This window comes from Propithecus coquereli, unplaced genomic scaffold (assembly GCF_000956105.1).
Source record: "Propithecus coquereli isolate 6110/MARCELLA unplaced genomic scaffold, Pcoq_1.0 Scaffold163, whole genome shotgun sequence".
NCBI lineage: Eukaryota > Metazoa > Chordata > Mammalia > Primates > Indriidae > Propithecus > Propithecus coquereli.
Window position 1 is genome coordinate 44,081 of NW_012140858.1, and position 15,255 is coordinate 59,335.

A 15,255-nucleotide genomic window follows, 5' to 3' on the forward strand; every position below is an offset into this window, starting at 1 on the left:
AAGGCCTTGCCTACGCATGGATCTAGAAGACGTTTGGACTTGAGGGCACAATCGATGGGCTATTTGGGTTTTTTAAGTTTCTTTAGGCATAAATAGCAAGTATACTCTGGTCTGGTTCGAAAACAGAGCAGCTCATGTAGATTGAGCTGTTGAGTCTGGCCAGTCTTTTGTTTGCTTTAACATAAATCTTGAAAGCTCCATTCTATAGATTTAGGATGAACCATCCTAAATCTGTAGATTATCAATTGTGGACCATCCCCGTCCCCCTCCTCCAAACTTTAAACCTGTATTTTTTGTTTCATTTTGTTCCTTTAAAGATTGACTTCCCCAAAAGTCTCCTTTCCCCTAACTTCCTTTTATACAGATTTCACAAATACGTGTGCTATGAGAAAGCATATTTTTCTTTTCAAATTTTTATTTTTTCCATTTTCTCCATATTTTTCTTTTTTGCTGAAAAAAACACAGTATGTTTCATATTTTTATTTCTATATTTTATTTTTGTTTTAAAAGAATTCTTTCAGATATACAGAATTATAGAGAGATTCATTCATTTATTCATTTAACAATTTATTGAGGCTCTACTGTGTGTCAGGCACTGTGCCAGGTTCCAAGAGGACAGCAGTCAACAAAACAAAGTTACCAATGTCATGGAGCCAGCATTCAAAGTTTCCAATAATCTAACATAATGACATAATATAACCTCCCAATCCACTTTGTCCGTTCTTATGGTTTCATATTTGTTTAATATTTTTAAAAGAAGTTAATATTGCAAATACAATTCAAACCCTCTTGTTACTTCTCCTAGACCCCTCCCCCCATCATCCAAGAGGTTACTATTTTTGAGCCTGGGCTTCATCATTTCCATGCATGGTTTTATGCTTATACTACATATGTATATATACACGAACAGTTTTGCATGTTTAAAACATTCTATAAACAGTAAATCATGTTGCAGTATCCTCTGCCTTACTTTATTCTTTCTGCATTGTTTTTAGATGTGTTCATGTTGATAATTGTGGTTCTAGTTTATTCTTTGTGACTGCTATATAGTATTCCATTGAATGAATATATCACTATTTATTCAGTCTCCTGTTGATGGAAACGTAGATTGTTTCCAGTTTTTTTTACCATTACAAATAATGTTTTAATGAATGTTATTGTGCATGTCTCTGTGTACCTATGGAGGAATTTCTCTATATATCTAGGAGCAGAAGCACTGGCTGATAGACTGATAACATCCTCGCATTTACTATATACTATAAATTATTCTTCAAATTGGTCATATCAACCTGTAGCATAATATATTTTTTAAGTCTCCCTATTTAGGAAAAGAATTATATTTAACTGTAGAGCTGAGCAGCTGATTAGCAGCAATTTTCTTTCATAACGCATAAAATGAATACTGAGAACATCACTCCTTCTGCCTTCCTTGCTAATTGTGGTTGTCATCTGGAGGATGGCAGTTTGAGAATTAGGCCCTAAGCTTGTAGCCCCTTTGAATCAGCATAGTTTAAAATAATGAAAATCTGGTCAAACATATGCAAGGAAGATAGAATTGGGCCCACTCTATCTTCAATTGAATAGAAGATAGAGGGATAAAATATAAATATTAATATTAATAGGATAACCGATATTATTTTATATATCTGTCTTTTGTTTCACATCCCCAAAATAAAATCGTCTATGTTGGTTGCTGTTCAAAGTTAAGCAGTTCATTCACCCAAATTCACTAAGCATTAGAGAGAAAAATTAGTATTAGACGGTCATTCAAGAAGAATTGAAGTTTTTTTCTCCCACCAGACTGGAATTTGAATTAATTTGTGAAAACAGTGAAAATTTAAATCAGGCCTTTCTTTTATTTTTTATGTTTTCCCATCTCATGGAGAGTGTTTATTGCTCTTCGTACAGTCACGGAATACCCATACGGCCTAGCATCAACCCCACACCTAGAGTGCTGGGTTCAAATCTTGGCTTTTCCTCCTACTACCTGGATAACACTGGGCAAATTGCTTAACCTCTCAGTGTCCTCGTATGAGAAATGAAAATAATAATAGCATGAATCTCATAAAACAGTAGTGAGGATTAAAACAGTAACTGGTTCATAGTACTTATGATGTAAGTGTGTGCTATTATTAGAGCCCCAGAAATATGTACTTTTTTGCCCAGAAAAGAAAGGAATGGACTTTAGAAAAGTACAGTTATTATGCAATAATGCAAATAATAAGAGTTCTTAATTTGCTAGAGATTTATAGAGATATGCGTGTGTGCACGCACACATACAAACGTCTGAATTAATCATGGAACGGATGCTTATTCAAATACCTTGCCCAAGAGCTTGGCTTTTGAATCTTCAAAAGACCAGTTGCAGGATGGCTTGACTTCGAGACAGTCCTGAGTCATAAGGCTAATGAACCCTAAGATAGTATTATATCAAGGTTGCTGGCTATTTCAATAGTGATCTATTTATTTTCTTGTCTGTGCCATTACTAGGAGCTTTACAGATTTCACCAGAAATTCAGGATCATGTTAAATGGCAATACAAATTAGGGGAATGAATTAAGAGAAGAAAGCTCGCTATTGGTATAAGTGAATTATTTTGGCTCTTGAAAAGTAGATATTGAAACCCAAGCTACCCTAAGTGTTTCCATAATTATAAATATTATTTTTCTGCCCATTATACTTTTTGTGACTAAGCTCCATGAGGGAAAGGACTATTCTTGGTAGGAATAGGGACACTTGGTAGGAACCTGGTAAATATTAATACTTGTAAGATGGGTGGACAGCTGGATTGTAACATGGGTTCCTAAAGGACAGAGCAAACTCAATTTGCTCAAGTTATTTGAGAATTCAAATAGGGTTTAAATAACAAGACAAAGAACTTTCCGAACGGGTATTTTTCAGAACTCGAGATTTATTTTTAGCTTTTATGTAAACCTTTCTGTTTGTATCTGCAATCTGAAAGGCAAACAGATGATCATTTTATGCAATGTAGATTTCCCTGTAAAAATGTTTGATATTTGTTCGTCACTTCATAGTTTAATAATAATCATTCCTATCATCCTTCACATGATGATGATAATAATAATAATTATTATCATTATTTAGGAACTTACTATGCTAAGTGCTTTACATACACTGCTTCAGTCATTCCTCCGGCCAACTCTATGCTGTAGTTGTTATTAATATTATCCCCATTTTACATGGGGATACTGAGGCACAGGGGTAAGTGACTTTTCCAAGGTTGCACAGTCGCCAGACCTGCCTGGACTTCAGAGTCCACAGTGCCTCCTGAGAAAGCTTGTAAAATAGGGCAGATGTGCTCTCCATTTTATAGATAAAGAAACTTCAGACACAAGAAGAACAACAAGGGACAAAACTGGGATTAGAGCTGAGGACTCCCAAGTGCAGTCCAGCATGTGTCTCAGTTCCATGCTACTACACATTAGACCAGAAAATTCCTCCATTTAACTATACCAGAGCTGGAAGCATGTTTTCCTCTTTCTTTGTTATTGTTAGACAATTTTAGATATCGAGTAAGTGATCATGGTATGCTTACACACAAGACACTTTGTGACACAGCTTATGTGCTTAACAATGCATCGTTCATTCATTCAGCAAACATGACCGAGGATATCCTACATGTCAGGTCCAGCTCCCCCTGCTGGGAGGAATGGGGAAGGCTTCCCAGAAGAAAGTATGTCGAAGCTCTGGGTGATCCATTCATCGGACAAGGGTGCAGAGAAGCAGGTTGAGATGGATCCCCAGACCTTTCTTCTAGCCAGAATCCACTTATACCTGGGCTCCACCTCTGCCTGTAACCTGCGTCACCTTGCTTCTCTGGATTTACCAGCATTATTGTCCCTTGCCTAAATGATTATTTTTAGAATAAGCAAAGCCTCCGTGGTGGTTTGGATAATGAACCAATGTTGGCTCTACTGGACTTTTCTTTAAAATCAGGAACTGTATGTCCTAAGCTCATGCCAGAGTAATTGGTGGACATGCATCAGTTTGCTTTTGCTACAGTGTCATAAAATGAAACCATGCCTCATGTGTTGGCAACCTAAACGTCATCGCCTGGAATCTCATCTTGACCAAACTAAAGCTGGAGCAGAATGGCTGAAGTCTCCTCTCAGGAATCCACAGACTGTTCTAGTGAAGCAGGGGTGGGGGAAAGGGGAGGCCCTCCCTCAATGGTGGTGAGCTTACTTGTCCTTGATATCATCACCTTTAATTTCATTTACTAGCACATACGGGCCTGAAGTTGCATCAAAATGCTGAGATTGCTCTTTATTGGTCTGAAAAGCTTTTTTGTTTCTCACTTAATGGCTCTTTGAGCTTAATTATGCCATTTTCATGATGTAAATATGATCATAGCTTATGTAGACCCACAAGGCTTGATGGATTGAATCCACACTGGTCCCATTGTTTGGAATTATTTTCTGGTTTTCCTGTTTATGAAGAGACCAAGACAATCTATAGTTATGCTGTCCAACATGGTAGCCACTACCCAAATGGGGCTATTTAAATTAAAATTAAATAGTTAGCTTTACAATCATACTAGCTCTATTTCAAGTGTTCAATAGCCATGTGTGGCTAGTGGCTACCATGTTGGATGGCACAGACAACAGAACATTTTCATCATCACATTTAAGTTCTCTTGGACAGCACTGATCTGTAGCATGTAGAGATCTGCTTTGATGCAGAATCATGTCTAGTTTAAAGACATTTGCAGCACATTTCATGAAAATTAAACCTGTCTATATTGAAAACTAGGGGTCAAATAGCAAATAATTTTGGCTGTGAGATGAATGCACCACCTAGAACCTCCCATTCCGCCCTTTCCCTCAGCAGTACCAGAGACTTTATTACTTTCTCCTCTCACGTTAAGAGAGAGAAAAGAGGAAAGAAACGGAGAAGTTGGCTTGTTTACATAATTAACATCCATGAACTCTGCATAATTTTTTTCCTTCTCTCTCCAGGTCCTTGAGGCCACACGGGTTAATCGAAGAAAGAGTGCATTGGCCTTGCGCTGGGAAGCAGGGATCTATGCCAACCAGGAGGAAGAAGACAATGAATAAACTTCCTTCGACCCAGGAAGCTTCTTTGGTGCTTGGGATACCAAGAAACCAAGAAAATAACAACTCAAAGCATTTTAATGGACTATTTATTAAAGTGCAAACAAACTCAGCAATCCTTATGTAGACCAGAAGCTGCAATACACAATGATGAAAAAATGAAATGAAATGAAAAGGAAGTCCACTCTTCAGATGCTGACACCCAGGAGTCAAAAGAGAAAGGATTTTTTTATGTGACTCAAAGAATCTCAATGTCTGGATTTGGACCAATCCACAATTGATCCAAAAGGACAAAGACTTGACAAGCAAATCAGCATAGCTGCTGCTGGCAGAAACAAGACCAGCCTCTTTGGGTGATGAGGAAGAACAGTGCGGGTAGGGCCATTTAGGGAGCTACAGGGCCCAGGCTGGCGCAGTCTACTTGGCACAGGATGTCTCTCTGCACCAGTTTCCCACCCATCACTCATAGCATCAGAGGTGTTGTATTAATTCCATTTTCTCCAGCAGCCATAAAATGAATGGTGTTTCTCTCCATATTTGCCGAGAAGAGGCAGTTATGATTCCATTTCTCTTACATTTAGTTTTTTTTTAATTAATTGGGAACAACTCATGATCTCAATCCATACAATCCTTATTTTTAAGACAATATGTCTTCATGTTGCAAACACAATCTCTTCTACATTAGGAGGCTGAGAAAGGGGGAGAAAACCAAATGGATAATTTTAGCTTTAGGATCGTGTCTGCTTATAATATATTGATTGATCTGCAGTTTATGAGAACGCATTTTCACCATTATGTTTCTTCATATGAAAACTATATTTAGTGGGCAACAACTATTTTTATGATGGGATGGGGGAATATATACATGTATAAAATCTGTACACATTGAACAACTTGGTTCAAGATGGTAGGGGTATTTTTAGAGTGGCAATAATTGACAAAAAGGGCAAACTCTGCCTTAGAGAGGTGGATGACATGAAATAAAAAGGTGTTTATAACTATTTTCTAATATACAGTGGGCCTTAGAGGTAGGAAGAAGAATGATGGATTGTTTTAGATCAATCAGAAAGGAAACATGAGAGAAATGTCATGAAGTTGAGAGAGAAAAAGGGAGGGAGGGAGAAAGAGTGGGAAGAAAATGAGGAGGGAAGAGATATTATTTTTGCTGAGCAACCAGTGTTTTTTCAGGATGATACAAAGAAAAATATAGAATAGAAATTTAAGTGCAGGCTTGGAATCAACTACAAATCCTAAAGATGGGGTGTGTGTGTGTGTGTGTGTGTGTGTACCTTTGTGTGTTTGTGTAAGGTGTGTGTGTGTGTGCGTGTGTATATTAAAATTCCAGAATGATCATGGCACTTGGGTGTACAGTTAATTCCTCCAAAGCTGCTTGCCAGCTTCAGGAGTGAGTGAGAATTTCTTTTTTATGAAAAGGGATATAAAGGCACCGAGCTGATGCAGTATTTGTAATATTAAATTGACCTGACATGGTATTTGCATGAGTCACGATTGCGAGGTTTTGAGCAAGTTTTGTAATTTGACATTTAGGAAAGTATCCTATTTATTCTCATGCTTTGTATTCATGCTTAGTATATGATAGAGGATGCCAGCTTTAATCTTTGTCATTCAAAGCAATATGATAAGGGTATTCAATAATCGGGTGCCCTAAATTTCTGGATGAGAAAATTTTCAGTTCTGGCCATTAGAAAAAAACCCAACTAACCAGCCTTCTTTTTTTTCTTCTTTGTTTTAAAACTGTGGGTTTTTTTTTTTTAAAAAAGCAATAATTAAGTCAGACCTCACTGAAATTCATTTTTGTTTTTCTATTGTCATGTCATAAGCTCTAACAAGTAGTAGTTCCACAAAATTTGTATATAGACGTTACGCACATTACCTTTGCTTCTTTTATTAGACTAGTGTTGACTTTGGGGTGGGGAGAGTTTATTCACAGGCAAGTAGTTGACATGAAGTAAAAAATGGAATTGTCTAATAACAAGGATGCTTTAAAACTGCCAAGGGAACCTGTAATTTGAAGGCAAATTCTACAGATGGTAGCCGAAATAGCACATGGGAAGTTGGCACCATCTTTATATGGTTCATTCTCCTGAATATTCTGAATGAATTTTCAACAAAATGTGCTAGCCTTTGGGGATGCAAAACCAATAAGATCCCTGCTGCAAAGCATTTATTTTTATGGTGGGGGAGTCTGGCATGGAGACAGCCATTCCCAGGAAAGTGAGATCTGGGTAGAAGTCCCGACAGGTGCAATGGGAGTACCCGGGAGAGAGGACCATCTTTGCCTAAGCGTTTCCAGCCGGAGGTCCCTGATGATGATGATGATGCTGATGCCTGGGCTGAAGACCCAGCGATGAGGAGGCGTTCCCAAGGCAGACACAGGGACAGGAACAGAGGAGCCAGCTGCATCCTGTGGCCTCAGGCACCGTGGCAGCTAGGATGGCTGGAGAGTAGAATAGTTCTGTGGGTCACACAAAGAAATAAAACATGCTTCATGTTTTCTGGACTGACTGGTGGATCCTGTAGGGCTTCCAGGCGTGACCTAGACTAACTCCCCCATTTTCCACGAGAGGAAACCATCCTTATGACTTACCTTAAAGTTTTTTGTTCTATTTGGAAGGAAACCATGTACCTACATGAAACCGACATTTGAGAAGAGAATTTGCAGCTGAAAGGAAAGCTTAGGAGGCCTTAAAATTCACGGAATTGCTTTAAAAGCAGACAAAGGGGTCTTTGACCACAGTTGATTGAACCAGAAGCACTAATTGCTTAAGGAATAACAGAGTTACAGAGCTGGGGGCCTTTCGGCCCCACTCTATGTGCAGAGAAGGAAACAAATGTAGTTTCTGTGACTCCCGAGGTCACCAAGCTGTTTTCACTGTGGCCCCTACGTCCCCAACATCTGCTAGTTCCCCTGCGCCGCCTTCCGGATGACTGCTGTCTGTTTTCTCGCTCTACTCACTGAGAATCCTGTTCTTATCCTATTAAAATGTAAATTACAGTTCCCTCAGGAGAGCCAGATTTTCTCTGTGCTCTTGAGTTTTTAATTCATTCAGGAAACATTGAACAAGCCCCTGCTTTGTACATAGCACCGTGCTGGGCTCTGGGATCCCAGATGAACCCCTTTAACTTTCTGAAGATGGAACCAACCCCTGGAGGAAAGTCACTCCTGCCTAATCCCTGGAGAGTGAGAGGCTTATGAAAAACTTAGCCTCTGATGCTCGGCCCTACCCCCAAATAGCACACAAGCTTGTTTAATCTCAACTGTAACAAATGTTTAGATTCTGTAGACCTTAAAAGCCTTCCGGAGAGTATTCCGTTCTGCAGTGTTTATAGACGTTCACTTTCCTCCAGAGCTGATTGCTGACATACCTTGGCTTTCTCATCCAGAAATTATGGAAACAGGGTCTGTCAGTGGCAGGAGGCCGGGCTGTGTTCTACTTGGATGACACAATGCAATTTACTTTCCTCTTTACTCCCGTGCATGCTGCCCACCCCAGGCAAAGTCACATAAGCAGTATATAGATCAGTGTCCACATATATATACACACACACATATATATATATAAACGTAACAAGGAACACGATGATAGTGTTGACTTTTGTCTCTGAAGACAAATAAGTAAACGTTTTTCCAACTAAAGAATGGATTTAATTAAGCTATGTATTGAAAAAAAAATAGCCTAAGTGTTAGAGATGGTGAATATATCCAGTTTTAGTTATAAAACCAATTTCCTGAATTTTAAGCATTCAGTGAGCTGCCAATTTTGATTTTGTGTTGCTCTTTACCCAAATGAATTTTTATTTCTTTTTCTGTTTTGGGGGAGGGAGGAGGGGGAAAAAGCAGCAATACTGTGTTTGGAAGTTATACTCTGTATCTGGCTTTCCTGTGTATGTTAACCACTTCAATGTTATTATCCTGCTTTGGTTTTATAGTGATTGTGAGGCATTCGATGCAAGTATACAATTATTTTCTCATTAAAACCCAGTGTGTGTTGTGTTTTCATAAACGATGGCTGCCTGTGTGCTGGTGGGGGAGGGCGGAAGACTGGCCGAACAGTGGCTCACCCGGTCCTTGGCCTCTGGGCGACAGCATCTGCTTCCCCACATTTGGAACAGAGAAAGCCGTTCAGCGGACGGATCACTGCTGCACCCGGCCGCTCCCAAAGCCTCCTTTTCAATGTTGTCCCCAGCTGCCCTGGCTAGGGGCCAGATCGACAGGACCCACAGAAATGATGCGGGGCCCCTTGAGGACTTAGGGAGACACCAAAGCCAAAATGAGAGTTCAGCAAACAGCAGGACAAACCCCACACTCCAGCTTCCGTGTGGCTCTTCAGCACTAAATGTATTCTTGACAAATACATCCCGAGCCTCTGTACTGGGCTCTCCTCTGCAAAGAATGGAGACTTTCACACTTTAAAAAGCAAACTAAGGCTGGGCGCGGTGGCTCACGACTGTAATCCTAGCACTCTGAGAGGCCGAGGCAGGCGGATTGTTCGAGCTCAGGAGTTCGACACCAGCCTGAGCAAGAGCGAGACTCCGTCTCTAATAAAAAATGGAAAGAAATTAATTGGACAGCTAAAAATATATGTAGAAAAAATTAGCCGGGCATAGTGGCGCATGCCTGTGGTCCCAGCTACTCGGGAGGCTGAGGCAGAAGGATTGCTTGAGCCCAGGAGTTTGAGGTTGCTGTGAGCTAGGATGATGCCACGGCACTCTAGCCCGGGCAACACACAGTGAGACTCTGTCTCAAAAAAAAAAAAAGCAAACTAAGCTGGGCACAGTGGCTCAAGCCTATAATCCTGGCACTTTGGGAGGCCAAGGCAGGTAGGACCGCTTGAGCCCAGGAGTTTGAAACCAGCCTGGGATACAAAGTGAGGCCCCGCCTCTACAAAAAGTAAGAAAAGTTACCCAGGCGTGGTGGCGTGTGCCTGTAGTCCCAGCTACTTAGGAGGCTGAGGAGGGAGGATCCCTTGAGCCCAGGAGTTCAAGGCTGGAGTGAGCTATGATCACGCCACTGTACTCCATCCTGCGTGACAGGACAAGACCCCGTCTCAAAAAAAAAAAAAAAAAAGCATACTAAGACCACACGTTCAGGGGAAGCTTCCTCCCCAAATTTCCTCCCGCCCTCCCTTCTACTTCCTCACCGCCCCCCTTCAGCCTCTAGCTGTTCTATCCACTGATCTAACTCTGGGCCCCTGACCCCTGACCTCAGTTTTTGCTCCTCCTCCCCGACCCCTCCTCTTCCCTGCACTTCCACTCCAGCTGCCTCTTTTTCCAGCTCTCCCATTCGTGATTCTTCCAATCTTTCTCCCCGGGATTTCCAACCATACTTTCCCTCTCTGAGCATCTGGGGGCTTCCCTGAGGCACCGTGTCATCCCAGGTGACTCTCATATGCAGCGAGCATCGTGCATCACTGTCCCCAGTGCAATGGTTTCTAACCCTGGCTGCACTGGTTTTTAAAAATACTGGTGCTTGGGCCTCACCCCCAGATATTCCAATTTATTTCCTCTAAATGTGGCTCAGATGCGATGTGAGCATGTTTTAACAACTCCCCAGGAGTTTCTAATGAGCAGCCAGGGTTGAGAATCACTGGTTCACTGGGGACATCTGACTGCCTCCTGTTGACCTACTTCAAAGAGTTCTTGGGGGCAACATCGAATTGAAATTAGTGAGGACTCGAGTTGAACTGGCCCATCTCTGAGCACATCTCGACGGTCCCAGGAGACAGAGCAGTGCTGGCAATTGAGGGAGGGGTTTTGCAAAGCTGCAGTTGTTACTTCTCTGATACTCTCAGCCTCCTCCTTTAGGAAGCTGCAGGCCTCTGGCTGACCACAGGCCCAGCTGTTAACCCTTTGGGGCTAACAGAGGGATGAACAAGCTATAAGCAAGTGTCAGAAACATCCTCTAACCTGCAATGGGCACACAAGGAAAAGAAAGAGCTCAAACATACAAAGGCCAAAAATGCCTTTCTGGAAGATGAAGCTAGGGTCTTTTTTTTCCATTCGTCATTCTTAGTGTCTGCCAATTTCCATGGTGTACAGTGGCTGATTGTAAGAGACCAATGGTTTAGCAAATGGCTTTAAAAACTCCTGAATATTTAATAATTGATGGAGAACAAAGCTTACTGTGATTAAAAGGCACACAGGATGACCTAGAGTTGTGGTGCTAAAGCTGTAATTAATAAGAGCTTTCGTTTGCCTGGAGTGGCTCTTATCAACTAGTTACAGCAGATACCCATCAAAGATTCAAGATTCTGATGATTATGATTACTCCTAAATAGAAAAACAAAAACAAATAAAAAGCCAGCCTATGTGCCTAGCCCGTTGCCAGGGTCTATGACAGGAAGGTGGAGAAAGGGGTGCTGAACTCCGGAACCCAACAGTCCAGCAGTTGTGGGTCCAATCTCCCTCTAGGGGTATACACTGAGCAAGTTATTTGTCTCATCTTTGCCTCAGTTTCCCAATCTGTAAAATGTGAATAATAGTGCTCATAGATGACTATAAGCACAAACACTCCATCTATGTTAGTTAATGATAGAATTATTATTACTAAAATGAAGAAAGGATAAAACAAATGAAATATAAAACAAATGAAAAGCAAGTTAAAATGGTGTACAACAACTTGTGACAACTAAAAGGCTAAGAAGGATAAAAAGTTAAAATTGAGGACAAAAATGAAGGAAAAGAAGAGGGAAAGTGGAAAGTGAGGAAAAAATAGGTAGTAAATGGGATCAGAATAAAATATGGGAAATAATTGACGAGCATACATCGAACATGCACAGAATACATCAAAGGAATGTTAATAGCTCCATAAAACAAAACATTTAAATAAATACAAGTAAATACAAACCAACAAATGCATGTTTTAAAAGAAGTCTCACCTGGAGGCAGGCAACTAGTTCTTGCACAATGGTCTCTGGACAGGACCCTCAAAGAGACTTTACTTTTGCAAATGTTTGCCCACTCTCACCCCACCCCCAGTTCAAAGGAAAGGTGTGGAGTTTCCCTGAGGTTCTGCAGGCCGGCGTGGGAACGTGGCTGTGACTGTTTCTGTTGGGGTCACCGTAATTGAGTTTTCAGCATTGTTGGCAATGCATGTGTTGTTTACATACTGACCCATGCAAAGGAAGGCAAGAGGAATAGATAGATTTGCAACATTTCAAAGAATGAGAGGCAGTTGTGACTGATTTGTGCATCACCTGGAAGGTTGTTAAGGTGGCAAGCGTGAATTTGATGGAAACTGCTTGCTGATTTTCAACAGAAGGTGCCTAACTTCCAGGGAATATATGGTCCAATTATAGAAAAAAATGTAACTATCAGCTTTGTCCAATAGGAAAGTACCAGCCACCAAATTTACAGAATGAGTCTAGGTGGCTTGGAAGGAAATTCTAGATTAAATAATGGAACACTCCTTTAAGAAATACTGCACCAACACACAGAGGGTAGTAATGTATATAAATGTATGGAAAAAACTCAGGGGAGTTAGATTTTAAACTAAAAGATGTTTTAGGAATACCTTAGCCAATTTATTTTGTTTATACTTTCCTTTTTATATATGTACAAAAATGATACATTTAAAAAATCTATATTTAAATAAGACCAAAGGCATTATTCAATGGGTATAAAATAAACATTCTCAGTGATTAGAGGGTATTGAGTTGTGGTCTAAAGTGACAGTGCTTTTTATTAATGGTCATATTTAAAAACTCAAATTCCAATTGATAGCATCTGAGATTTGAAGAAATGCACTAATAATGTGGCCGTAATTTTTTAAGGCTTTATTCTTAGGAAGTAAGTATTGTCATTCCCCCCTTTTTATTGTTAAGGAAACTAAAGTACAAATAAAGTGGAGACTCACCCGAAGTCACCTATCTAGGCAGTCTTACTTCCAAAGTCAGAAGTATTAACCACTACATCTTACAAGAATTCCCAAGGAGGCAAAGTCATGCTGATATTGCGACGATAGTTGGGTCTCTTCAGGATTGCACTGAGAACAACACAATTTGTTTTTTTACTAGGAGTGTGGTTTGGGGAATAGCCTGAGTTTATTGCACCTGCAGCTCATCATCTCTCTAAAAAGAATAATGAAGCCAGGATTCTTAGGACGACCCCTCATTCCAATTCTAAGTATCTTCAGAGACTCTTTACCTCTTTTGACCGAAAACTGGTTAGAAAACATTGCTGACCAGGTGTTTATGTGGCCGTCTAGGTTCATTCTAACTTTTTTTTTTGGCGAACTTTTTTGTAAAGGTTCAGATAGTAAATATTTTAGGCTTTTTGGGCCACACAGCTACCCAGCCCTGCCATTGTCACTTGAAAGCAGCCGTAGACAATGTGTAAATGAATGAGCGTGGCTGTGTTCCAGTAAAACTGTACTTACGAACATTGAAATTTGCGTTCTATGTAATTGTCACACAGCACGAAATATTTTTCTTTCATTTTTTTCAACCATTTAAACATGTAAACTCTCTTCTTAGCCTACAGGATGTACAAGAACAGGCCAAATTTGGATCCCAGGCTCTAATTTGTCTGCTTCTGCTAGAGTGTCGATGTCTTTTCTAACAAGAGCTCAACTTTTGGGATCAGGCAGGGAACTCAAATTTGAGGACCACCAGTTTTTCTGTGGAACCTTTGACAATTTGCTTATTCTAGATCAGATTTGTGATTCATAGAGTTGCTCTGAGAATTAAACCAGATGTCATATGTGAAGAGTTTGGTGAGTGCTTGGTACAGATGTGCTCAGAGTTCATGCTCTTAAATCCCTATATTCAGTCAACAAATACTTATTTGAGTACCTACCATATGTCAAGTTATGTGCATATAAAAACAAATGAAAAGGGGGTTTGTTAGGATGCTTTCAAGTGGAACTCGGGAGGTATGTCAAGTTCTTAAGCAGCATTGGGAGTCAAAGGGCATAGCTGCTTAGAGATCAAGCAATGTTTACACACCTGCCTTTCCTTAACTATTAAACAAGGCCACCCAGTGATGACCCATATTGTCTTAGCATGTTTTTAATTTTTCCTCTCGCTGTCCGACCCAGATTATTGTGTATTCTTCTGGACATGAGAGAGACAGCCAAGTGATAACACGTTTAGTAAAAACCAGAAAGATTTCAGAACTCATTAGTGGAGGATCATAAGGGCCAGGAACTCTCAGGGGAAATTTAGAAAGGAACTTTCCAAGATGAGCATGAAGGCTGCAGAAGCACCTTCGTTGATAATGGGAAGGGTGAAGTTCCTCACGCTTTGTTTTCAGTTGATTTCAAGATGCTCACCTTTGCCTGCAAGTATGCAATGTGGCCACGAGGTGGCAGTGGTCCCCAAAACATTGTAAGAGCAGCTTCCACAGCTACCAGCTTCCCTGGGTGGCCAGGACTTTTCCCACCCTCCGCACTAGATAGGAATCCATGGATCTACATATAGCTACTCCCCAAACGCCACAGTGAACGAAAACCACCACTTGTACAGTTCTACCTGTAGGTCAAATGACGCACTTACCTATACTTACATTTCAATGGAAAACTGACCTCGTCGCCAGATGACACCTGCATGCTTCTTATCAATAACGGCCCATAGTTCTTTTTTTTTTTATTTAAAAATACTTTATTGCTAAAAAATGCTAATGATCTGAGCTTCAAGTTAGTGACAGGTAGAAATAAATAAATAAATAAAACGCTAAGGATCATCTGAGCCTTCAGAGAGTTGTAATCTTTTTGCTGGTGGAGGATCTCGCCTCGATGTTGATTGCTGATCAGGGTGGTGGCCCATAGTTCTTGAGGGCTAGCTCTGTAGGGTGCACTGTGCTGAGCCTTTCACACGGATTATTTCATTCGATTCTTACATGCTATCGAGGTACATAACTATTAGTTTCATCTGCATTTTACAAATGAAGAAACACTCAGAGAGTTTGAATAACTTGCTCCAGCTGATAGAACTGTGATGAAAGGAGGTTTCAAACCCAGGCAGTCTGAGCCAAGGCCTGTGCTCTTACCCCCCAAACTTTCCCTCTCATCAACTTGATTCAACAGCAAACAAACGTCTGGTCTTGGTCCTGGGCCAGCTCTGCTTTTGCTCAGATCAATGGAGCCTCTCTTCAGCTCACACGAGCACCAAGGAGGGAGATAGTACTACTGCCAGTTGGAGATTGGACCGTGTATGCTGAT

The 15,255-nt window shown here is 40.6% G+C and overlaps 1 protein-coding gene across 2 annotated transcripts in view; it reads left to right on the forward strand.

Annotated features, from left to right (window-relative positions):
* Nucleotides 1–9,100, forward strand: part of AKAP2 (A kinase (PRKA) anchor protein 2) — a 33,609-nt gene extending 24,509 nt beyond the window's left edge. For both annotated transcript variants that reach the window (XM_012641191.1, XM_012641192.1), the window contains one exon: nt 4,980–9,100. In XM_012641191.1, the coding sequence (XP_012496645.1) occupies nt 4,980–5,078 (99 nt within the window). In that variant the 3' untranslated portion in view covers nt 5,079–9,100. The remainder of the gene's footprint in view (nt 1–4,979) is intronic.
* Nucleotides 9,101–15,255: the final 6,155 nt, after the last annotated feature.